The sequence below is a fragment of the Tetrao urogallus genome (assembly GCF_951394365.1).
Source record: "Tetrao urogallus genome assembly, chromosome: 4".
In the NCBI taxonomy this organism is placed as follows: Eukaryota; Metazoa; Chordata; class Aves; order Galliformes; family Phasianidae; genus Tetrao; species Tetrao urogallus.
In genome coordinates this window covers 4,731,350-4,756,368 of record NC_136817.1, presented here as the reverse complement: position 1 = coordinate 4,756,368, position 25,019 = coordinate 4,731,350, and the positions used below count along the sequence as shown (strand labels likewise).

Genomic DNA, 25,019 nt, shown 5'->3' with positions numbered 1-25,019 from the left:
CATGATCCTAAGAATCAAGGGTTATTTCATCCTGTATTGCCCTTTTATCATTAAGTAATGTTCATCAAGCTTTAAAACTCACCTTTACGAGAAAGTGAAACGTTCAGCATGTAAATCTTTTACTTAGTTTACAAACGTTCCTCCAAAAGATTGCTATCCAAAAACAAAGGTTATGTACTCTGTAAATACCCAGACTAAAAGTTTTACTAGAACAGTTTGGAAAGAAGATCTCTGATTTCTTACGTGCATACAACATGTGTGAATTTGCATGTTTCTTTAGGCTTCCTGTATTACTGTGCACAGTAAGATGCTGCTATGTATTGTTTTCCACCCATCTTTGTTTTTGTCTACATTCCTTTTTGTTTTAAATTACTGATTATATCCACACTGATACTGATCCACTTACATTTTTCAGGAATGATAAATGTTCTAATTTTTTTCTAAATTTCCATGCTAAGAACTACATACAAATACTGAAGCCAGCTTTTTCTTTTTGACACGTATAGTAATCAGGTATCTGTTTGAAAGCCAAATTGAGGAATTACAAAACACATTTAAGTCATTTAATTGCGTTACATCAGTTTAGCAAAATACATGTCCCACTAGTTAATTCTGTTATATTCTTAAACTAAATAAACATCCTTTTTTTTTTTTTTTATTAATAAAAATAAATTTCAATACATTCTGTTATTTAGGCTCCGAAAACAAACATATAACAGAAGAAACATCGAACAAACAGACTTCCTTATCTAAAACAAACCTAAATATCTTTATTATGCCGCTTGCCCTTGGGAACAATTCATTAAGGGATGGCCAACGTTTTCAAAGCAGATGTACTCCTGGCCTGATCCTGCAGAAATCTTTCCATAGTGTGACTTTACCATAAACGAATAAATAAAAATATACCATATTCTTTCTCCCTATATAAAGGTGAAAACTTACCAGTGAAATTTCCACCTATTACGTATGGAATGACACCCCCTGGCCATATTCTCTCTGTTCGTGATGTAGCAGCTCTGGGAAATCTGTTCTTCTCATTTTTCCCTGAGAATTTCACTGTGGTTCTTCCTTTAGAAGTATTATTTTGCTCCAAACCTGTAATGACAAAACACTAATTGAGATCATTAAAAAGAAAAAAAAGAATAGAAAAATAAAGAGAGAACCATTACTGAATAATTATTTTCCATGATGTCAAAGTCATATTATTACTTCTATACGTACTTTATCAACAATCTATTACTACTCATTTTTACAGGAAGTGCTTGAAATGGTGTGTCTAAACCTTCAACTTCCAAAGGTATCTACAGTAACAATTTAAGCACACAAGCTTACTGACTGACAGGAACACTGTCTGCATAATTGCACCAAACAATAACAATAACAATAATAATAATAATAATAATACACTTCCTTGTGTCTTTTATTTGCTGTTGTTGTTGTTTTGGTTTGGGTTATTTTTTGTTGTTTGCTTGTTTTGTTTTAAGAAAGTTTGGATTTCTCCAGCAGGGGAGAAAAGGCAGACCCCAACTAATCATCACATTTACTGTCCCTTTCAATTTTATTCCTGGATCTGGAAAAAAATCAAGTGCGTGGCTATTCCTAGAGCAATGGACAGAATGAAGTCCATTACAGAGGCTTTTGTTATCGTGAACTGTCTGGAAAAATAGACAAATTATTTGCAAAGTAAACTGTAAACTTATGGAAAAAGTCACAGTTAATTTTTCCCTCTGATCTCCGTTACTTGCACCTAATGTTAATAGCCACAACATTCTCAGATGGAAATATAACTTTCAGTTTCATAATAACCCTGTAACACTTCAGGATGTCAACATGTATTTTTCACAAATGAGCTTTTGCATCCCTGTGGATAAGCATTACTCATGGCTGTAAGTTGGAAGATCAATAAAAGCCTACTATTTTGAGAGATTATCTATCATCCTTCCTGTTACAGGTAAATATCTCCTATATCAGTTGAAATTTACTGTGACTACAAAAAACTATAAGGACAGCGAGACAGGTACTGGTATGCCATAATTAAGTTAGTTTTTCTCTTCTGATGCAATCTGTAAGTTAGTAATGGGTATCAGTGAAGATGATTAAAACGAATCACTTATGCCAAGTTGCATATATGAAAGATAACAAGCTCTTATGCAGTATGGAAGTGTCATAAAAATGAAGACTGTATACCAACAAATTACAGAAAAGTCAGAGCGTTGTGGTTAATCTTACAAGACATACACTGATGCATGTAGACACACTGTAGTGTGATTAAAATGAAGTTTTACATATTTTCTTTTGAGAAGTTGACATTCCATGACACTAAAATGACATCTTCTTGTATGAAATATGGCAAATGCACTTGGCCAGTATTAATGGAGATTCACTGATATTGCGTGCTGAATTCAAGTGCATTCACACTGACAGAAGTATGATGTGTTTATTTAGTGCAACACACCATAAAAGCTTCAAAGTGTGTGACTCATCACAGAGCCCCAAACGGATCCAGAGAAAAAAGTACTACATTAGCAGCTATCTATCACATTCCTCAAGTACTGAGCAGACATTGTATTGATGAAAGTAGTACTTGTAAATGTGAATATAACCATGCTAAGTAGCTAAGGAAATCTTAATATGAAAGGTAAAAGCACATTTTAACTTCAAGATCTTAAACTAGAAACAGACCTCTAAGAAAATGTGATGAAGAGCTGATCTCTTCATTAGAATTGTCATACTGTTTAAAGTTTGCTTATGCCAACAGTAATACAGAGACACTTCAGTACGTTAAAGCATTGTAATCATTAATGCTCATGTTACATCATCATATGAAGCAACCTCATAATTTAAACAGTAAATATACCAGAGCCAAATCTTCTTATCCTTTCTATAAGCTGATAGAGGGCACCTCGCTTTTTTGACATCCCATGCTCTCCAAAGCCACCTTTAAAAACAAAAGAAAAAAAGAAAGAATTTAGAAAAATTAAGAACATGGAAACAGACCTACAGCAACTACATAGCCAGAGGAGATTGGGAAGTATCCTTCAGAAAGTGCTATGTGTCTTTAAGGAAGTTTAACATTCCTGAATGACTTGCCTACAAATTCTTCAAGTATCCTCGACAATGAAGCAAGAAGACATTTTTAGCTGAATTTTTTTTTCTAAAATGCATTCCAGAATGTAAGCCAGCATGTCTTTGTTACTCAGACAAGTCACGGTAATTACATCATTTAATTCTTATTTGGAGCTTTTTCTTCTTTCTGGTGACACTGAGATTCTCTGAGCCGCATTGATAGACGGCTACAAGCCCTACTGTCACAAGTTTACTAAATGGATGCCATAATCTTCCCATTTGAAGGAAAAAGGTAAAAGGAAACATCCAAAGTTTCATCTTTGGAAAAACAAACCAGACCAAAAAAAAAAAAAAAAAAAAGTCACTTTAATATGTCTAATTATACCATGCAAGTTTTGGCTTTCTTTGTCAACATGAATTGTGCAATGGACTCTCAGAGACTTTCAAATGTCACATGCTGGCGTGTACTGCTATAAGACCTTACCGGCATATGTGTGCATCATTTTGGTAATCAATGAGCAATAAGAAATCAACTAATAGTTTATTTTAACATCTATCATGTTACTTCAAGAAATGTACAACATTTCTGAATTGAGCACGTTCATCAGATGCATGTCACAACCCACCTTCACATCTAATTATGCTGTGGTTGCAAGTGGCTTTGAAAATACAATTAAGCTCAAAGAAAGAGCACTGATAACACCACACAGGCCAATAAATCCTCAGAATTGTTAAGAAGGCTTTGAGATTTTTCTATGTTTGTAATAGGTTATATTTAACAATCAATAACTGTCACAGAACAAGAGAATTTTCAAACTACTTGTACAACAACAAAAGTCAGATAGAAACAAAGAGACCACCAAAATATCCAACCACCACAGAACAGACCTTTCCACATTTCCCATTAAACGTTTCAGTACATATGTGGAAAATATATTTCTTAAGAGGCAACTTAAAATCCTACCATAAAAGGCTAGTGAGTCCATGGGCTGCTCAGTGAATAACAATGTGCCTAATTATTTGGATTACACTGTCACATAGCTGCTAGCTCTCTGGAGACAAATTTTCCAAATTGTTTTAAGCATTTTAGATAGATGAGGTAATAGTTCAACACATTCCTTCCCAACAAGTTATAAGGTTAACTGTAATATACAGTAAAGAGAATGTAACCGTTTCATTGCTTCTATTGGTCGTTATTAATGCAACTGCCTCTCATGTTAACATTTATATCATAAAAATGCAAATAGAGTCCCAACAAATATAAAATAAACATTGTAAAAAAAAAAAAGTAACCTTAATGTAGCAGAAAAAGACTCCATTACTTACTGAAAGAAACTACTATTCTAATTTATTTCTAAAAAAAATAATTGAAGTATCATCACTTTGATAACACAGCCTGCATAATCCAATTAGTGGAAAAAAAAATGGACGAAGTATCTTACATAACTAGTGTGGCTTATATTATGATTTACAGTCTTGCCAAACTGCAGTCTAAATATATATATATTTATTTCAATCATATTTGTAGCATTTTTTTGCATTCGTAATAGTATACACAGCAATGCTGCAATCTTTGCTCTTGCTTCTATTCACAGTAATGATGTATTATATATTGCATGATTAAAATAAGATGCTCAGAGTAAGTATGTGATCTTGCAAATCCATACTATAATTCTCACCAAAATGATTAGTCACAAAACGTAGATCAAAGCCTGTCAGCTCAGGATTTTAATTAGCAGTTGCAACGAAAAATGCAACTCTCCAATTCTATCTTGATAGTTTGATAGTTTATGCCCAAGCACTTAACTCTTCTAAACGATGTCATCTGTATTTTTGAGAGATCAACAACAGAATAACAAGAAGGAAATCATTCTTGTAATTAACTGTCCCTGCATCTGTAAGAAAGATAAACCCTTAATTTGTTTCGTATCTCAACCCTCCATTTCCAAGTCACCATCTAATATTAATTAGCCAGTTGTAAGTAATGTACAGCTAAACTCCAACGTATGCATCAAAATGTGTTGAATTTATATGTGATATTTTTCCAAAACAAAACAAAACAAAACAAAACAAAACAAAACAAAAAAAAAGACTTCTACTCTCTTTCAAAAAAAAAAAATCAAGATTGCTGAGTGCTCATTGAGAACGGGTACAAAAACAGTACTTTCAGCAGAGTTTGTTCTCCAAGTCCATTTTCCACTGATTATTTCCCTTGCATTGATTCCTCTTGCACAGTAAGGGTAGACAAATTTGATCCAGCTGCATTAGTAACCCTCAGTAGGGCAACTCACTATCCTAAATAAGATACTGCGTTGACTGGCAAAGATAATGAGCAAATCTCAACACAGGTAAGTAAAGAAAATAAAATATATAATGTGAAACAGTATAAAAACAGCTTATATCGATATACTTTAACAACAAAACAAAAGAGAGAGACAGAAAATAGAGAGAGATCTTTGGAGTTAAAAGGGAAAGATGTAGAAGTAAAAGGAAGATCAGCAGGCCAAAGAAATCACTTGACTGAGTGCACTTTCAGGGGAAATGACTGACCTCACTGTCTACACTGTCAGCAAAACTAGGGGCTGAAATATTTTCAAAGTCAATTAAAAGTATTTTGTTAGAGGGGGAAGGGGAGAAGGAAACCATGGACAATTAACATTTTCAAACCCAGTCTTGATCTAGTAAAGAAACAAGTGGTACTAAAGGGATGTAAAGTAAATTTTCAGGATATTAAAACAATATTGTCTAACTACATCTAACTAATGAACAACTGAACTACCCTATTTATGTTGATATGGAGAAGTTAAAATGAAAAATGCTTCTTTTGTCTGGTGAATTCCTTTCTGGTCATTCCTCAAAACGATCCCTATTTTCTAATATTAGAAATCATCAAGGTAAAGAGCAGTTGAGTTCATCAACGCAGCGAACATGAGTAATGAAAAACAAATTTCGGCTATACAAATATAGATTTTTTACTATGCATAAATATTTGATTTCACACCTTTCCCACTTTGATTTTTTTTAGTACCATATTCTGAAAGCTTACCCATTTTTGAGTTTACAAATCACAGCATGATAGCGTGGCTATTTTCAGATGGGAGGTAGGCAGATATTTAGACATGGACTATTTTTTCAGACACACACATACATATATTTAGAAGCGAATAATATCTCTTTATCTGTCTCTCTGAAAATTAATCAGATTATGGTGTCTGGCACTAAGGCACCACATGTGACAAGGCAAACGATAGCAAGGATAACAATGTTCTTGTGTAGCCTCTGGTGTGTAGATTTAACAACCACGAAAACAACAAAAGGTGCTGCTGTAATTCTAGAATCCCAGTCTCACCTCCAGGATTCCACATGCCTTTTCCAAAGGGCATCTCAGCTGCACTATCAGGAACTTGCAGTTGAAAGTAAAGCTTTGCACAGCTTCCTTTCCCACATTACTACCTGCAGAGAGGACTGGCAGAGATTCCTCCCAGTTTCTGCTCTTTGGTTCAACAAGTTGTTTCGCTCTTTGTTTGCTTTTTAAGCAAGAAATTCAGGAATACAATTAAACTTTCCCCTTTTGACTCAACTAAAACCAATTCATATTCATTGCCGAGTATCTTTTCAAACTGTAAATGAAACTAATATTAATGACAAAGTTTTAAGACAGTGACTGCCTCCTATTTAGAAGTAAATAAAAGGAAAAAAAATAAGTTGAAAAGCAAACTTGAAATATCATACCTGTGTTATGGCCAAGTCTTTCATTGGAGTGCTGCGTAAGGTCAATTGTCCTGTCAATTTGAAAGATTTTTAAGTCTTCATCATCTAAGGCAATATCTCCCCAAAAGACAGCTTTAAATAAAAAAGAGCTCAATTTAATTAAAGAATTTATTTTGACATCAAAACCAATTTGAAGACTATATTGCCAGGTTACAAACCTTAGGAAAATACATGACAAATATACAATTATGTTACATACTTTTGTGCACTGATTCTTATTTTAAACAAAGAAAGAAAACTATAAAAAGACGAATCATTTGTTTCAGTATTCTCAAATTTTTACAGGCTAATTTCTTTACTAATTGCATAAATGCCATCATATAAACGTAACATTAATCAGGTAATAAATTTTCACCACATCTAATGATTTGTACGCATAAATACAGCAGAGGAGACTAAGAACCACTGAAAGACATAAACATTCAAATTACAAAGCAACAAAATGAACAAAACCAAAAGAACACAAGCTTTATTTTTCCTAACATCCTCCTGAAAAATGAAACACAAGTCATTCTCAACATTCCAATTAATTTCTGTATCACATTATGTTTGCATCAATGAATTAATATGTTTTCCATTATCCTCTTGGTTGATTTCTATGCTGTTCTTTGATGTTTAATCTCACTATAAGGATTCCTTCAAATACTTTACTTTTCAAAACCCCATTCCTCTTCTTTTTTTTTCATCCTTTCCTAAAACTTTTTGGTGCATTTCTTCTTTTCTCTTTTCTTGTTCTCTTTACAGCTCTCAGGTGTTTGTTTTTTTTTTTTTTGTTTGACTTTCTCATAGTGAATTCATCTTCCTTAAACTGCCATCACAACTTAGTGGCTAAAGATATATGGCAAGAATCTCGACCATCTGCAAGAATTCGGGATCTATGCCTTCAGCATGCAGACCATTTTTTGCTGAGATTTAATCATGAAATCTCCCTGCCAACACAACGTTATCATTAAAACTGAATGGAGAAAGCAGTATCCTCAGCTAGCATTAATGAACTCAACAGAGTATCACCAACTCACATGAGCATAAGTGACACCCTCTCTGCTCTACTTACATTCTAACTGATTCTAAGCACTAACTAGTTTTACTTTACTGTCATGTGGTCAGCTACGTTCACATACATACATATTTACACACACATACATATATGCAGTGATCATTCATCTGATAATACTTTCAGTACATCCCTGTTACTGTAAAACTTATTCTTATCGATTAATGCTATATTAATAATAATTTAATCAAATTCATACCTAAAAATCTTGGCTTAAGTAAAAGTTATGTATTCCCACGGAACTCCCAGATATTACATTATATCTTCACTTGTCTATTACTTTTTCCTGAACTCAGAGCAACTAGAGAAAGAAATCGCACTAAAAATTCCTTTTGACTGCCTTGTAAAGTTAATAAATTTGAATAAAAAAATAAAATACAGCATCTACATGGGCCTCAAAAAAGCGAATTTTCAATTAAAACCACAAACATCTAAATATGAGCATTTCCACATATACATATTTCTTTGCATTAAAAGATGTTTATCAACAGCAGCAAGTGTTTGAGACCATTTCTGAAACTGTTCAGTCACTTCTCATACATTTGTGAAGGTTCTCCCAAGGGTTGCTATTTCTCTATGTACACATCTGGCAGACCCTTCCTCTGGCTAACCTATCCTCACTAGCTTTTACCTTCAAGTCAAGAGACAGAGTTACTGGATGCTCTAGTTGATTTCTGCTTAAATTTTCTAGGAAAAGAAAGATCTTAAATGGTTAGAGTTTTGAACAGCGAGAGGAGAAATTCTCTGAGTTAAATACTATTTATTATTCCTATTATAAGAATCTTCTAGAGGTTTCTAGTGGATTTGCTCATAATAGGGGCCACTGTATAAGCACAATGAAAAACCACAAAATTTGATATGCCGAAATAATGATAAGAGGAAGAAGCTATTTTCACTTTAGAAAGACATCTGCAGAGGTCACACAGGTTGTCCAAATCAAACTTGAGGAAGTGCTAAAAATTAACAGCGAGCCCATTTTTCTTTCCTGGTTACACTGACAGTTTACAAAACAAAGGTTCTGAATTAACAAAAACTGCACTCAGAGACAGAAATGTATCAGCAGAAATCACTTTGGCTTCAGTACATAATACTGATGTATAAATATGAAATGAAAATTGAAGGCAAACTGAGCTCTAAACAAGTACACAGATTAGAAAAAGACGGGGTTGAAAAATATGTCCTCTCCAGGATCCATGTTCAAAACTTCACTGCGGTCATGTTCACTTTGCTATGAAAGTACAAATAGCATGACTTAAGATGAGTTTGTCTGACAAATGCACTAAATTTCCTTGCACAGACACTAAGCAAAATATGTTACTGTTTAAGCAAGGAGCAATAAATGATTGCTGGAAAACAAAGCTATGCTTTTTTTTTTTTTTTTTTTAAAACATCTGGACTGACAGCTAGAATTGGTTTTGACAGTAACCAAGCACAATCTTAAGTTTAATAATAATACAGCTGTGGTCATACTACAAACAGTGCTGAAGCAAGTTTGACCCAAATGTAAACAAATAATCTTCAAATCCAGTAAGATTTTCTAATGTATGAGCTAAATATGAGTAACAAGAAAGAAACAGATGTGATTGCTTGCAAAGTATAATGCAACATTCAAAGTTTTCTTCACACTAGAGTTGTTTTACACAAGTCAGTTCTGTTTAGCAGGCCAAATAAAAATGCAACAGGGTAAAAGGCAGAAACATGGAAAGAACTAACAGGTTTAACTGCAGCAGCAAATGAGTAAGTGCTACGTGGCTTCCACAGATTTTTCTGAACTAATTTCAGTGCAACTAGAAAGAAATATACTTGGCAAGAGAGAAAAAGTTGGTAACCGTTTCTTTTCATATTCCCCTTTTTCCAATGAAAAGTCTGCATTTCAACTTTCAAAGCCTGATGCAGAAACTCACCTGAACATTAAAACAAACAAACAAAAGAAAAAAAAAAAAACATCACCACTTCCGTAACTCTTAAAACTACGCTTTAATTTTTCAGAATGTCTGTGGAAGTCTCATAGTACTTTGTAACTAGAGAGGACCGTTCCTGTCTCCTGCCTTAACATTTTAATAGCCTGAAACTATCTGAAGAAGTTGCTTTGTATATTTCATCTTATCACACGCCAAATCTTATGGAAAACAAGCAGAGGATACCTTGGGTATGTTAGGTACGCTGAAGAATGCGCTGAAGAGCAGGTATGGATTTAATAGGTCCCTTCAGGAAACTTCTGCCAGAACTGGCATCTTCAGCTACACACCTCCTTTGCTCTTCACAGATAATTCAGCCATAACTTTGTGCCAGAAAACTGACACAAAACTGATAACCAGTTTTGCTTAAAACTGGTTAAAAAAAAACTTAAAAAACTTAAAAAACTTAAAAGTTTTTTGTTGCCAAAAAACAAAAATTGAGGTAACAGAGTAGAACTTCTAAAATGATCCAAACAAAGCTTAAACTATCTGTTTTGGTTTGCTTCACACTCTCATATTGTCTACTCAGTGACCAGGAAAACTTGATGTTTACAAGCAAATTTCTCATTTGATTTGAACATGCAGGAGTGACAATAAACTTGGGAAAAACCTGTTGAAAAACTACATATCTGAGACAAGACACGTACACTTCTTTATACTAAACACTGTGCTAAATTTTATACAACTTCACTTTTCTTATTTTCTGAGGGGAGAAAGTTGCTTTATTTCATTTACATTTTATACAGGCACTACATTATGCATTTACACAAATTCAACTGGCAGAGAGAATATACATAAATATATGTATATCTTTCAGAAAGAGGAGCAAAATTCTACCCTGTAAAACTTTTTCTATAGTAGTAAAGGAAGATTATGCATAAACGTACATTCTGTTAATATAGAAAATGCTCTCCACCTATAGTTCTGATTTCATGCAACTCAAATTACTCAGCTTTCACCTTCAAAAAGGCCCAATTAAAACAGGAGAAAACATTCAGATACATGAGGCAGTTAGACTTGTTACATACAAACAATTGCCTCACCATCACAGAAACAAACAGGAAAATAATTATACTGTAGAAGACATCTCCATCCAGGGATACACATCTTCATGTTACCAGAAAAATAATGTGATAGAGAAGGAAAAATAAGATTATTTCTGACACAGAGATAAAGCATGGAAACTTCATTCTAAACGTGGCAACACAAACTATTATTATGGATAGTTAATATCTATCTGCAAAGCTCTCTTTGCTAAAATACCCTCTTTCAACAGGACCACCACCACATCAAATATCCACTATTCCAGATGAACAAAATATGGTACTAAGAATACAAAGTACTGAAAAATAGAAGGACAAAGGAAAAACATCGAAAATATTTTTGTGGGTATTTACACCCACAGTAGGAATCAACCATCATACAGATTCGGGAATAAATGAGTTTTCATGACTTCCTAGAAGATGGTCAGAAGTAACGGAGCATGAGTGAAATCATACTGTTCAATTCACAGAGCTGAGACATGCAACAGAATGGCTCTTTCTGGTATTAAAACTACCATTAGCATAAAATCCCATAAAGTACACACAGAAATATATCAACTATGATTGAAGAAAAAAAATTATCTACATCAAACAGTTCCACAGTTATTAATCTTTAAAACTACAAGCAGCCATTTTTAAATAAAATATACTGCTGATGGTATTTACATTGATATCAGTAAAAAAAGTAGAAAATGCAACCAAGATTGTTACTGCTTGCTACTAGAGTGCAGCAGCAGGACAGCAAAGGCAATCCAGCTGTATCTTGGGCTCACTAATTAGCGCCCAGCTACCAAGGACAGCTCTACAAGAGCAACACTGCAGTAGACCACTAAGATCCAAAAAGCATTTCCATTACATGCTTTGTTTTGTGTACTTTGCAGGCTAGAAGAACATTTAATGCATGGACAGTGTTATCGTGTTTGGACAACTTCTGAAAACAAGAGTAGAAAAGCTAATATTGTGATGAATTAGGAACCTATAGCCTGAATTTTTTTTTTTTTTTTTTTCTTAAACTAAACAAATCAGGCAAAGCGAGAAGTAAATTGTGATCAGCCACACAGGTACACCCCTTGTCAGCAGATGCAGAATCATGACAGAGAGATTACTCCTGCATTGAAAAGATGCCAAGGAAGGGATTAAGGCAATTTTAGAAGGCATTTTAAAAGCAGAGCATCAGATTTTGGTATGCTACTGGGATTGGAAAGCACAGGAAGTTTACACTTCGTCCACTTCACAGAAGGTGCCAAGAACCGACAACAAAAGTATGAGAATTAAATGAAAGGTAAAATATAAATCTCAAAAGCTTTTAGCTCCTTTTCATGGGAGGTAGGCCACCCAGCTTTTTTCAAAATCTGACCAGTAATTCATGCAGTAAAAAGTGCCCAAAAGCATGCTGGCCCAAGTTCAGGGTTCATCTAAACCTCCATGTGCAGCAGTTCCAATTAGCAGCCTCCTCTATAGCTGAGTCATTGAGTGCTTCCCTGCAACAACACAGCTATGTGCATTACAGGCTATCTTAGTGAGTCATTTTCTTCCATACAATCCACTACACTGCTTACATAACTGCCTCTGCAACCCTGAATAGAAAAAAGAAAAACTGTGCTAAATGACTAAAAAGAATTTCACCTCACTACGAAAAAGGCAACTTCTGCTGCTGTAATTAGCTTGGTCTTGTATTCAAATCAGTTCCGTGTTTTCAGGCACAATATCCTTTTTCCCAGAAACCATTACGACGAGAACAAAATAGGGCAAGTAATATGCAGATGATCTCAATTCCAAACACAAGCATAGGACTGCAAGCCACCATCTGAACTGTTTCTACCACTGTTTCTCATCAGTGCTACCTTCAACCATAATGGTAACAGATGCCATGCTTACCACACAGAGATCACAGAATTCCTGTAATAAATTTATAAACTCAAATTAATTCACCTGTTTTACGATGATTAAAATCAGTGTATTTGCATATATGGCAGCAAAAAATAAATAAATAGAACTTTAACAACCTTAAATTTTAAATAAAACGTTAACAACAGAGAACCACAGAGCCAATTTTCATATATTCCAGTAGAAGTTACTACATTAATTTCAGCAGGCAGTATTTTCAAATCTGCACACAACTATGAGCAACTGTTAGTGAAAGTTCATGATTTACATGAAAAAAAGCTGATATATTCACATCTGAAAGGGACAGAACACCTCTGACTAGCTGCTTTCACATTTCTACTTACTGTGAAAATTAATTATGTAAAATAGTAAGATTTATATCCTTTTATTTTTTTTCCTGATGTGCAAGTAAAATCTAGCATCCAAAAGATCAATTATATTACTATGAAATAAACACATATTATTAAACAAAATACTTTCCCCTAGGTAGCTGGAATACTTTTCTTATCCCTTTGTCTCCCCAGATTCCTATTTTCCTGATCACTAACATTACATGGAGTGCTTGTTAAATTGTAGTAAACTACAGTCTCAATACTTTTTATTTCAACGACTGAAGTACTGAAGAAAATACTCCCAATTACCAGTGATTGAAATAACCAAAAATTTGGCTACTGTGAGAGAAACAGCAGATTTATGTTAACAGAAGAGACATGGCAAATGAAATAATAACAGAAGTTTAAATTTTGAAAGAATCCTAAATCCTTAACTTTCCTAAAATGAAATAAGAAAAAAATCTTGAAGTTATATTAAAACCAATTCACATTTACCAGGGGTAGGAAAATATTTTGATAAGTGACTACTAGTGCAAAATAAACAATTATAGCAATTTTTTTCTACTCCACGCACTGAGAAGGAAAAAAAAAAAAAAAAAAACAGCAATTTTTTCAAAATAACAATAACTTGGTTTTTTTTCAACCACAAACAACACCAAACAACAACAACATATAAATAAATTAATTAATTAACATCCCAAGGGAAAAGGAACTGGACAGCAGCCCCGCAGCTAATTAGGAGAGAACGCACCCTACTTTTGTCATATACAGCTATTGGCAAGCTTAGGACTGATTCTCCATGAAATTTAACAGTCTCTACTGTTTGTTAACATAGTCATACCCCAAACTTAAAAACATTAATCATCAAAAACATCGGAAGAGGTACCAATAAAATGTCATCAGTACAGGAATATAACTTGGATTCAGGAGAAGGGGCATCAGCTTGTATGAGTAGTACAGATGTACCTTTAGAAGCACAAATTTTAATGCCATTTTCTCTAATAGCCAGTGACACAGTTTTTACTTTTTAGTACCATTACTACCTCAACTCACCACCCTTTATTTTTTAGGTGCTCATATTTATAAGTAGGGCAATGGCAAGACCCAGCATGGACCAATTTACAGCTGCAGAGCCCCTTCTACAATGGCACACAGCACTTCACTACAGCTCCTTCACAACGTTCTCCATACAGCACAAGAAGTTACTGCTGCACTGGGTAGACCAGGACATAAAAACAACCAGGTCTGATCCAACTGCGGACACAAGAACATCTGCAGAGCCTGAAGGCACAAGAACAAAAACAACTGTGGGAAAGGGAACCTGCAGCGTTTCACTGGGAAAAATTTTTCATGTACTAAAAGAGACAAATGTGGAGCTTAATTTTTGTCAAAGGAGATAACGATCTACTGGAGATGTTTCTCCATGACACAACACGCTGATTCACAGATATCCATTCCCACTGAACTAACAACAGCTCCTACACTCTTCTTAGTCTGAAAGCAGTACGTTTTTAATTCCTTTTCTTCTTTATTTATTTACTTATTTATTTTTGCATCTCCCTTCTTGAGGGGCAGTTTCCACAACCCTTAAAAAAAAAAAATTAAGAATTTCAAGAAAGCAAAGACTATTTTGATAGAAGTCTGACAAGCCTCTGAGTGGCATTTTGAGAACCCTCGTTAACATGCAACAGTTTCTCTCTCACATTTCGGATTCTTGGCTAGGCTGTTCAATGTGACAAGCTTTGTAACTTTCTGCAACTAAATTGTTTTTAAGCAGCACTGGTACCTGGTAAGATCTACATTCCTCATATAATGGGTCAGCCACCAACCTGAATGCAGAAGACATCAGCAACTAAACAGCAAACATGTCTGGCAAAGAATGCAGCTGCTCTAAGACCACTGTTCATCACTGCCTTGGACATACATTAACAAAATAAACCCTAATAGAAATGCTCTGAAAGAGACTGTCTTACCCATTCTACTATCTACCTTTTTATTTTATTTTTATTTTTTTTTTTTTTTTACTCTTTTTCACATTTTTTTTAGGTCATGAGTTTTTTGGCTGTCCTTGTTCACTTGAAAACAGTAACAACTTACATTACAGCTGGCTTTCTTAAGAATGGTGAAAAATACACCAGTAAGGAAATCATTTTTTATGACATCATTACAGTCATAACTAATCCAATAAAGACTACATGACCACAGTATGATGCCATAGCATTCATCTTCATTTTATTTGAAACTTCATTGTCTTCTGAACAATCTCAGGATCAAGTGCTACCAAGCTAATGATATGATTTCCAGAAGAACAGACTTCATAAGGCAAAATTATCAGTACTGAAGGGAAAACTGCGAACATATGTATTACAGAAACACATGCACGTATAAGTGTCTAAAACCCAAAACTACAGAATCGTTGTTTTGAAATTCGCGAAATTAAGAACAGAGTTGAATTAATTCAAATCTCTAAAGAATGGAAAAATGCAAAACTGAAAAAATAACTGAAGAAAAGAGAAAATCCATCGTTGCAAAGAAAATTGTTCCTTTAAGTATTAAACTATGTGAAACAGTTAAGGCTGAGATGGACACAGCAACTGCTATAAGATCTTCCCAGACATATATATGACCCAGGCATTTTCATTTGAATACCAAGAGAACAGAATAGCACACACATTAAAAAAAAAAAAAAAAAAAAAAAAAAAAAAAAAAAAAAAAAAAAATTAGTTACCTGATCATGCACAGTACAAACTGAAGGTCTAAAAACCTATTTTACTTCGCCTTATTAATATTAATTTATTAATATTTACACCCATATTAATCAACACGATCTACACTGTACAGAATACTATGCAGCACAGCTGATGTCTTACATCTTTTTTCCATGTTTTTTTGTTGTTGTGTTTTTTGTGCAAGTTTTTAGTTGATTTGTTCATTTTTTTTAAACTCATATTGCCTAAACTTAAGGTCAAAATAGCTTTACGTTCACAAAATAAATTGTGCTTTAGAACTGAAATACCATACCTTTCACAACTTTTTTTCCACATAATTAACAACATCTTTTTGCACTGAGTAGAATTAGTTGCTTTTAGAATGAAAATAATACTTTCATCACCATGAAACAACTGTGCATCCTTAAGCACAGTGCTGAATTCAATCAATTTAGCATGGTTATTAAAAGAAGAATCATTTCATTATTTCACTTGGCAGTTTTCATATATTACAATTTTGAAGTCTAAGAAGAGAAAGAAGGTAACAGAACTGGCAGAGATAGGAAACTGCAGCAGTTATCAAACAAACCATCAGGAACTGGAAATAAAGTTAATTTTGTCTCTAAGAGCTCTTCATCTCTTGTGCTTAATGCATATTTGTATAACTTGGGAAGAGCAAGTGGGGCTTTAACATCACTAGTTAAACTCAACTAAGTAAAAAAGTCCTGTGGTTAGAAAGCATAAAATTAAAACTTTCAAGTAGTCCTAACTTCTTCAGCCTGTCCAGTTAACACACATGGGCACTTCAAACAAATGACTGTGATACAGGAAGGGCAGCACGGGAAAAACACCAATTGGAAACCAACACAAAACTGAAGCTGTGAGATGCCCATTTGGAGCAAAGAACTGCCAATCCAGTCTATGCTTTCTCTGCCACTTTCAATCACAGAATCACCAGGGTTGGAAAAGACCTCCAAGATCACCCAGTCCAACTGTTTACCTATCACCAGTATCTCCCACTAAACCACGTCCCTCAGTACAACTACTGTTTCTTGAACGCCTCCAGGACAGTGACTAAATGACCTTCCTGGGCAGCCTTTTTCAATGCTTCACCACTCTTTCAAAGACGAAATTGTTCCTAATATGCAGCCTGAACCTCCCCTGGCCATTGAGGTCATTTCCCCTAGTCCTATCACTAGCTGTGTGGGAGAAGAGGTCAACTCCTACTTTGCCTCGACCTCTTTCCAGGTCACTGTAGGGAGGTATAAGGTCTCCCCTAAGCGTCTGCAGACTGAAAAATCACCATTCCCCCAGTTATTCCCCTTAAGACTTGTGCTCCAGACCCCTCACCAGCTTTGCTGCCTTTCTCCGGACATGCTGCAGGACCTTGATTCTTGTAGTGAGGGGCCCAAAGAAGAAAAGGCATGAGTGCTCAAATGAAAAGCAGAGAGAAGCAAGAAAATCAGATAAAATTAAACACAATGGAAAACATAGATACAGAGCAGAAAAAAAGTAGGTGAAAGATTGAGGCTACGAGGAAGATGGTTGCTATTCAGAAGACAAAATCTACAGAGTATTTCATTTTTAGCTATCTACAATGAGTGTGTTATTTCTGGAGATTAACGTATTAGTGAGAAGCAAGAGCAGAAAAGACCGAGACAATTTCAGACTTCAGATTTATGTAAGTGAAGAGGAAAAAAAAAAAAAAAAAAAAAATCTACTGAGAGAAAATTTTAAACCATAAAATCTACTGGCATTAGTCTGAGAAACAGACTCAAGTAAGGTGATGGTATTCTTCACTCACAACAGCCAAATTCATAAATGAAATCAAGCATTACACATTGGACAAATTTAAAAATTAGAAATATGCCAGTACAGAGCAACTTTAGCTCAGGAGATTATTAGATGAGTGGTTCCCAGGTCTTGAGCCTCATGTTCGTAAGACAAGAATGACAACACTTGGCAGAGCCATGGCACGGTGGTCTCAGCATGGGGGAGGATGGTCACAGTCAGTAGAGTGCACTGGCTGAAATGCAGCACTGAGGGGGAGCAGCAGTAGTTGCATATGGAGGGTGATCCAGAATAAGTTTAATTTACAAAAAACAAAAAAACACAATTGAGCTCCTTATAACTTAATAACTCCTTAGCTAAGATATCTCTCTTTGGAAATATCAGTCTCCAAGAATTGTCACAATCAAAACGTCCTTGCTCTGCTGCTAAGTTGAAGAATGTTGTGACTATGAAGCAGAAATGGATAAGAAACTCAGTACTAAATGAGAAAACTTCCTTAGTATTTTTCCTTTGCTACAGCAGTAAGAGGTTGAATATTTATAAAGCAACACTTTCTTCAAAATTTGGCATTACAGTATAATATACATATCACATCAATGCTATAACGCAGCAGCACTGATCTATGTGAAAATCCTTTCATTCTGTACCTTTTCCTTGTCCTTGGGAAATTAAAATTGTATTTCATTTTCTCTTTGATATAAAATTCCAAGCAGGCTGAAGTAGTACCTCTAAAACAGAAAAACCCTGATGAACCATTAAATGCAACCAAAGATTTATACAGAAAGCCAAATGGCATTGAAAGCAGAGTGCATATCTGAGGGATTATCTGGCATTCAGGATCAAGGTTCTCATCCTACCCGAAAAAATAAGTGTTCCTCCATTTGCATCGTCTTAAATACAAAATTATGAAAGTACATATAAATAAAGTTTTATTTTAAGCTCCAGAAGTGATTTCCATTATCAGCTGCAGCTTCCTGTTTCGGTAATTTTTGTCATGAAGCTCACTTAAGTCATTCCATCTCAGTTTTTAGCACATCATTCTACGACCAGGCTCAGAGGAAGAGACAAGGAAAGGGACTAAACAGCTCTTAATGTTGCTTTTTTTGGCACCGATCCTGTGCTTAATACAGCAAGTTCTGGGTGTTGGACCAGTGTAATTCTATATTGCTGTTCACATTTTCAACAGATGTCTTCTACCAGATTTTTCGTTACTGAAGCACAAATTCTCATCTATATGGCTAAAAAGTTGAAGCAGGGTTGATTTGCCCTGTATTATCCAATTTTTTTCATGGCCCCCACTCATCACAGCTATTTTGCTTGCTTGTTACTGAATACCGTTATGTTTTTCAGCATTTGTAATTTATAGAGTTTGGAGGTTTTTTTCCATCTAAACTCTGCACAGCTGCTGATTATTGTTTGGACACAGCAAGTAAAACAGAAACTAAAAAAAAATAGAGTTAGCAAGGCAGCAGTGGAAAATCACTGACATTTTCTAATGCCTAATATCAAGTTAATAGAATTTAATGCTCTTTACATCTGAATCTCATATAGGTTGATTTGTATTTTTTTTTAGCCACAGTAGTACTTGAAACAGAGTTTACATAACCATTCTGTTATTTTTCTCTTCTGACAGATACAGTGAGACCATCTCAGTTTAACATTCACTCCCTCATAAAGAGCACTGTTTGCCTATAGAAAAGCAGTGTTGCATAGCTGCTGAGAGCTTTCATAAATCCTTGTTATTAAACAGCATAGCGTATTTAGTCTCCGTTGAAAGCCAGCAGAATCTCCACCCCCTTCTAAAAAGAATTAGGCACGTTGCACGCAGTCCAAACTTCCTAGGTTTTGGCACTTGCTAATTTAAGTATCATCAACAGAATTAAGGGGAACAAGAACAACACAGCTTAAATTTCTTCCTATCCCTTCAGTTTCTTAGCAAGCCTGCCTGCTCTCCAACTTGTGGGGCTATAATCAGCATTGCCATCTCAAGCCACACGATAGATTAGGTCAAAACGTGTATATTTACAGATGTATTTTGCACAAGCACCTATAGTTTGCTACACAGATTATCAGGAAAAAGCAACCCAGTAAGCAAAGTCACCTATGACTCCTACAAATTTTGTTACAGACAAGCTTGTGGCATGAAGTCCTAGTTCTGTAAAAGTTGAACAGTTTCTCAAATGCTTTCTAAAAGAAAGTAAATATTACACTTCAGCTAAGCTTCTCATCCTCAGGAAGTCAGCCTCCTGCTGGTCCTTGTTTTATAAGCCTAATGCATTATAAATAATAATATAAATTAGCTAGCATGTCAAACAGAAAAACTAAAGGTCAATACAAATAGTAGATTCTGACTTCTTCTGCAAGTCTGTCCTTTTTCTACTTTCATCAAACTGCTGTTGTTCTTTGTGCACTGCTTAACTTTGGATTTCTTAAACTGCTTTATAAGAGGCCCACATGTTAGCAGAGTATACCACAGTCCATACACCATCCCACTCATGGCTGCAGATATCACTTTCCCCATCACATCACAACTGCAACTTTTTTAATTACAGATGCAGTTTGCTCAAACTCACAAAAGATGGATGCAAAGTATTTAATGCCTTTTAATGTATTTTAATGCACTCGTGTTTCAATTAATAGAAATATTACAGCTTAAATTAGCACCAGCATAGTTTAAGATGTTTTTTTCTTACAATTCAGCAGCTGGAAAACAGGTTGTGAGCCAAATATGACTCTTCTAGCCAGCTCACCCTGGGCCTAGCATGGTCTGCTGGCCATAAGGGGTGTGTCTTTTGACAGCAACACAATGCTGCCCTCAAATAACCTCTTCACATATCTATGGAAATAGGAATTACACAATATCTGCAAATACTAAGCTTCCTCCAAGCTCAGAAAAAAATACAACTATTTGATACAGCTAACTCTGAGAAAAAATATGCCAAATTAAATATCACGGTTTTCTGTGGACTGTTATTTAGAGTCTAGGTGAAGGCATTTAGGGTCTAACATTTCAAGATTCCTTAACTACTGAGAATTTAAGAAACAGAATATTTAATCGATTTCTCAACTCCTACACGTTCTTCATTTTTTATTTATTCTGTTGTGTATTCAAGGCAAAATATTCATTTTTCATTGGTTTTTGGAAACAAGAATGCTCAAATAATATGCCAGGGCAAGCAAGATTTCAAATGAATGACCCTGGGCCACTCCCAAAGCTTTGAAAGGAATGCCAGCCATCTGCCTACATTGCAAATTTTCTGTTTGCAACTAAAATAGCCACAGGCTGTCAATTTATAGAAAGGTAGCTTTCTGAAGCTATTCGAGAAAGCATTATACGACAATATGTCAAACCACAGATTGGGAATGTGAATATGCTTCAGGTATTAGAGCTCCTATTGTGAAAGCAAATTACTTTCAGTTATAAAGCATTCCCTAAGAGTGCAACTCTCAAAAAGAAAACAGTTCTATCATAACACCAGCACTACGAATACAACTAAGGGGAGAATTTAGTTATAAATTAATATGCAGTATGTCAATGAGAAGCATCTTCATGATTATGAAGACCACCGACATTTGAGTTTATAATTTTATGGTGCTACTGTCTTGCTCTGAAAGTATATTTCATTCTATCTCCAGAAGAAGAGAAAAAGTACTTGAAATATATTCAGTTGCTTAATACAACCAGTAGAAATAGACCAATAGAATCTTTTAGAAATTTCACACTCATTTTCAACTATAGGACTGATTCAGTACTCAGAACTAACAAGTATCTAAAGAGGTAAGAGGCAAATTAGAGGTAAATAAAGAATGCTCTCATAATCTGAATGACACAGTGGGTAAGAAAAACAAACAATACCTTCTGCTTAATAGATGGTGCTCGTGGTTTTTTGTTGTTGGTTGTTCGTTTGCTTTCTTTTTTTCTTTTGCATGACAAGCAAAAGGAAGAAATCTAAACCTAAATTGTGAATTTATGAGAAAACTGTCTTCGTGACATCCTAAAAACTCTATTAATTCTGATGAATGTCTCACAAATTCATGAATGCACAAGGGACTCTCCAGAGAGCTGTAAATGACCTAAACCGAAGTTTGAAAACAGAAGACATCTTCATGTGCTAAAATGATATCATTTGTTTTCATAAGACATGGGAGGAACATCTGGCAGGACAGGAAGGGATTCTGGAGCTTTTTAAGGCATCAGAGCTGAAGTTCACTGGACTGATGTGGGATCTGGCATATTTTTGGACCACTTGCTTGGCTTTAGCAATAGGATGCATCACATTTCTTGTACGTAGAGAAAACAGATTAGAACATTAGAGTCCAAAACAGAACGGAAAGGATTGAAAGGTTCCTATAAATCTTGGAAATGTATAGAAGATTAAAGAACTGCGGACCATGAATTTATAAAGGATTTAAACAAAAACCTGTGCTGCAGGCAGCAGTATTGTACCATCTGCAACACCACCATGTGGAAGAAAACAACAAAAGGCTTCTGAGTCAGTGTAACCAACACTCCTATTCCCAGAGCTATGCTTGGGTGACTGGACTGATACAATCTATTTGTGGCAATTCGTGATGCCTCATAGGTTATTTACAGCACCTAAATAAATCATCTCAACAGAGTGAGACAAAGATCTTCAGAAAATAATGTACTCATCTAACTCCACAAGATGACTTCCAGTACCAACAAAAATCCTGAAAAGCATAACAGAGCTGTGACTCTTCTCATTCCTTAGACTGTACCAAACAAAGAGCAGTGCTAACCCTTGGTGAACTACAAGTGAAAGCTAAGCTATGCTCAGTGTCTCCCAGGGCCCTCTGCTTTACTGCACTCCCACTGCTCTCATGTGCCACCTCTCAAAGAGGTTTATGCAGCACTGTCCTCCAAAGAGTACCATCAGACTCAGAGAAGTGTCAACACGTCAACAAATTGGTTTTCTTCAAGCATGGAATCAAAAATTATGAGTTCCAGCGTGGGAGTATGAGAACAACTTTTCTTCCTAATGATTACAGTTTTCCACTTGGCATAGCTCAAAAACAGAACTGAAGTTAAAGGGACTGTTTTGGTTAATTTATCTCATTGGGTTTTTCTTTTGTTCAGCTCTCCAAACATAAAGGCCGAGTGGGTGAAACCAGAAATGATAAAACATGATGATGTAACTAAGAAACTGGCATACCTGCTATTTTTCCATATTAGTTTCCAGTCTTTCTGTCCAATAATACCCAACTTAAAATTCCAGTCATATATCCAATCACATTTGTCATGGAATAGCGAGAAGTTCGTTGTTCTAAAAAAATGAACCCTTAATAAATGCAATAAAAAGTTTTCGCTCTGTAGTTTTGCTAACACGGAAATTTGTAACTGGCTGAGTAACAGAACTCATAACCCTGATGGTAAAATCAAATAAACCATACGCAACTTCCCCTAATTTATCATGATCGATTTCAAAACACATGTGTTCCCTTCACTATTCCTGAGCAAAACTTCTCCTGTGATACATGTAATTTGAAGCAGACCTGACTTAGCTGGCTTTAGAATTTTATTTAAAAAAAAAAAAAAAAAAGTTAACACTACCTCTCAATTTTCATAAACCAATACCACAAATGCAAATGTACGGGCCATTTCCACCGAGAGAGTTGAAAATATATCAAGTCACAGTCTACAATCTTCTGACAGTATTACTGGAATTCCTGTTGTGCAGTAAAATTCTGTAAGAGCGTTTAACTGAGAGCATATTTCATGCTACCAAATAATAGCAGAGTTAAGTCAGAATGAGGGAAGTTCCACTGCACAGAAAGATAGATATGGCTTTAGATTACAATTACAAGCAAAGTAGTATAGATAAGGGGATTCTTTAAGAAAGACATACTGACAGCAGGAGTTAACTTATCTGATAAACTTTACACTTGGAGATAAAAATGATAACTTTAAGACTTCTTGCACCTCTAGGTTAATATATGGTTTTAATAACATGACTTCTTTGATTTGGTAGCTATGCCATGCTTTCATGTCAGAAAACTAAATGTTTCTTCCAAACATAATTAAAGCTATTAACTCCATATTGTTAGCACTAGGCAAAACCAGTCAAATGGAGAAGATCAAAATGACCTTTTGAAGAAAGGAGGCATAAGTAGGATGAATTATCACTCAGCTGTGTCTTTTTTCTTCAAGAACTAAATCTTAGTTTAAAGCTATGTACATATATAACTTTTCTCAGCAGAAACTTTCATGAAAAAAAAAAAAAAAATCAGAAAATTGCACAGGCTACTATAAAACTAAAATGAGAAAGAAGAGTCATAAACAAAGACTGATCTGGACTTTTTGTTTGGCTGCATCCACAACAATCCAAATCAACATTTACCACGTAACTCAGGTCAATGTCTTCATGTGTTTATGCTCATACACATACACATGCATGTAACTACAAAGACTGCAGGTCATATTATGGGACATCAGATAGTATCCTAGGAAACAGACTCCTCAGAAGGACTTCAGGCACTGAAATCTCAAAGGAACGGTTTGGCCTGACAGCAGCCAAGAAGCCATGCGTGATTTTTGACTCAAGTGGCAACTGAAAGGAAATACCTGTCCATCTTGCCAGACTGTGTGCATCTCTGATTCCCTTCTCAGAAAACCAGCAATGGGGATTCAACTGAATAGAAACAACCCAAACTGCTTATGCGTTACTTCCTGGATATGGAAATAGCAGAAGAGTGGTAAACCAGGTAACCATACTTTAGTGCAATACAGTGGCTCATAAAAAGTCAACTTTTCTAACAGACAGATTGTGTAGTTATACTACCTGACCCCCCGCCTCCTCCCAAAAAAAACCAAACCAACCTGGCAGAATAATTAAATCACTTTAATCACTTTTCAGATACGCTCTCTCAAAATAATGCTAAAAAATAGGAACAAGTTCAGAAAAGATTCATGCAAATGACATCACGAGCAAAACGAGAAATTCAAGGAATGCAGTGCATGTAACAGAAGCGATGTTAAATAATTCAGTCATCACTACAGTTACTGAGCTATCCTGGATTACTACTGTTTTTATTAATTTATGCTTTAAATAATGAGATACGTATTCTGCAGCCCCCAAAACACAGAGTTGCAACTAGATTTTGCATGATCTCAGGAAGAAAGACAATGAAAAATGAAGACGTGGATAGAATCTCAATAGGAAAGATAACTGCTTAATGTGACAGAATTTTTACAAGGGTTGCACCAAAAGTAATGCCTCCTATTTTACTATATGCCCCACGGTGTCAGAGGCAGATGTTGGTGGGATGGCAGTAGAGGCTGAACCTTGCCACCAATATTCCATTACACTTTGCTGCCATGCGACAGATGGCAGCAGAGGGGCAGTCTGACAGAGCAGCATCTGACATGGAAATACAGATGATGCTAAGGT

At 35.2% G+C, this 25,019-nt stretch overlaps 1 protein-coding gene across 2 annotated transcripts in view; it reads right to left on the bottom strand.

Moving 5' to 3' along the window:
* TLL1 (tolloid like 1) overlaps positions 1-25,019 on the bottom strand; it is a gene marked incomplete at both ends in the record, with an annotated part of 130,968 nt that overhangs the window by 66,983 nt on the left and 38,966 nt on the right. For both annotated transcript variants that reach the window (XM_079535097.1, XM_079535096.1), the window contains 3 exons: positions 943-1,095; positions 2,858-2,938; positions 6,799-6,909. In XM_079535097.1, the coding sequence (XP_079391223.1) occupies positions 943-1,095; positions 2,858-2,938; positions 6,799-6,909 (345 nt within the window). The remainder of the gene's footprint in view (positions 1-942; positions 1,096-2,857; positions 2,939-6,798; positions 6,910-25,019) is intronic.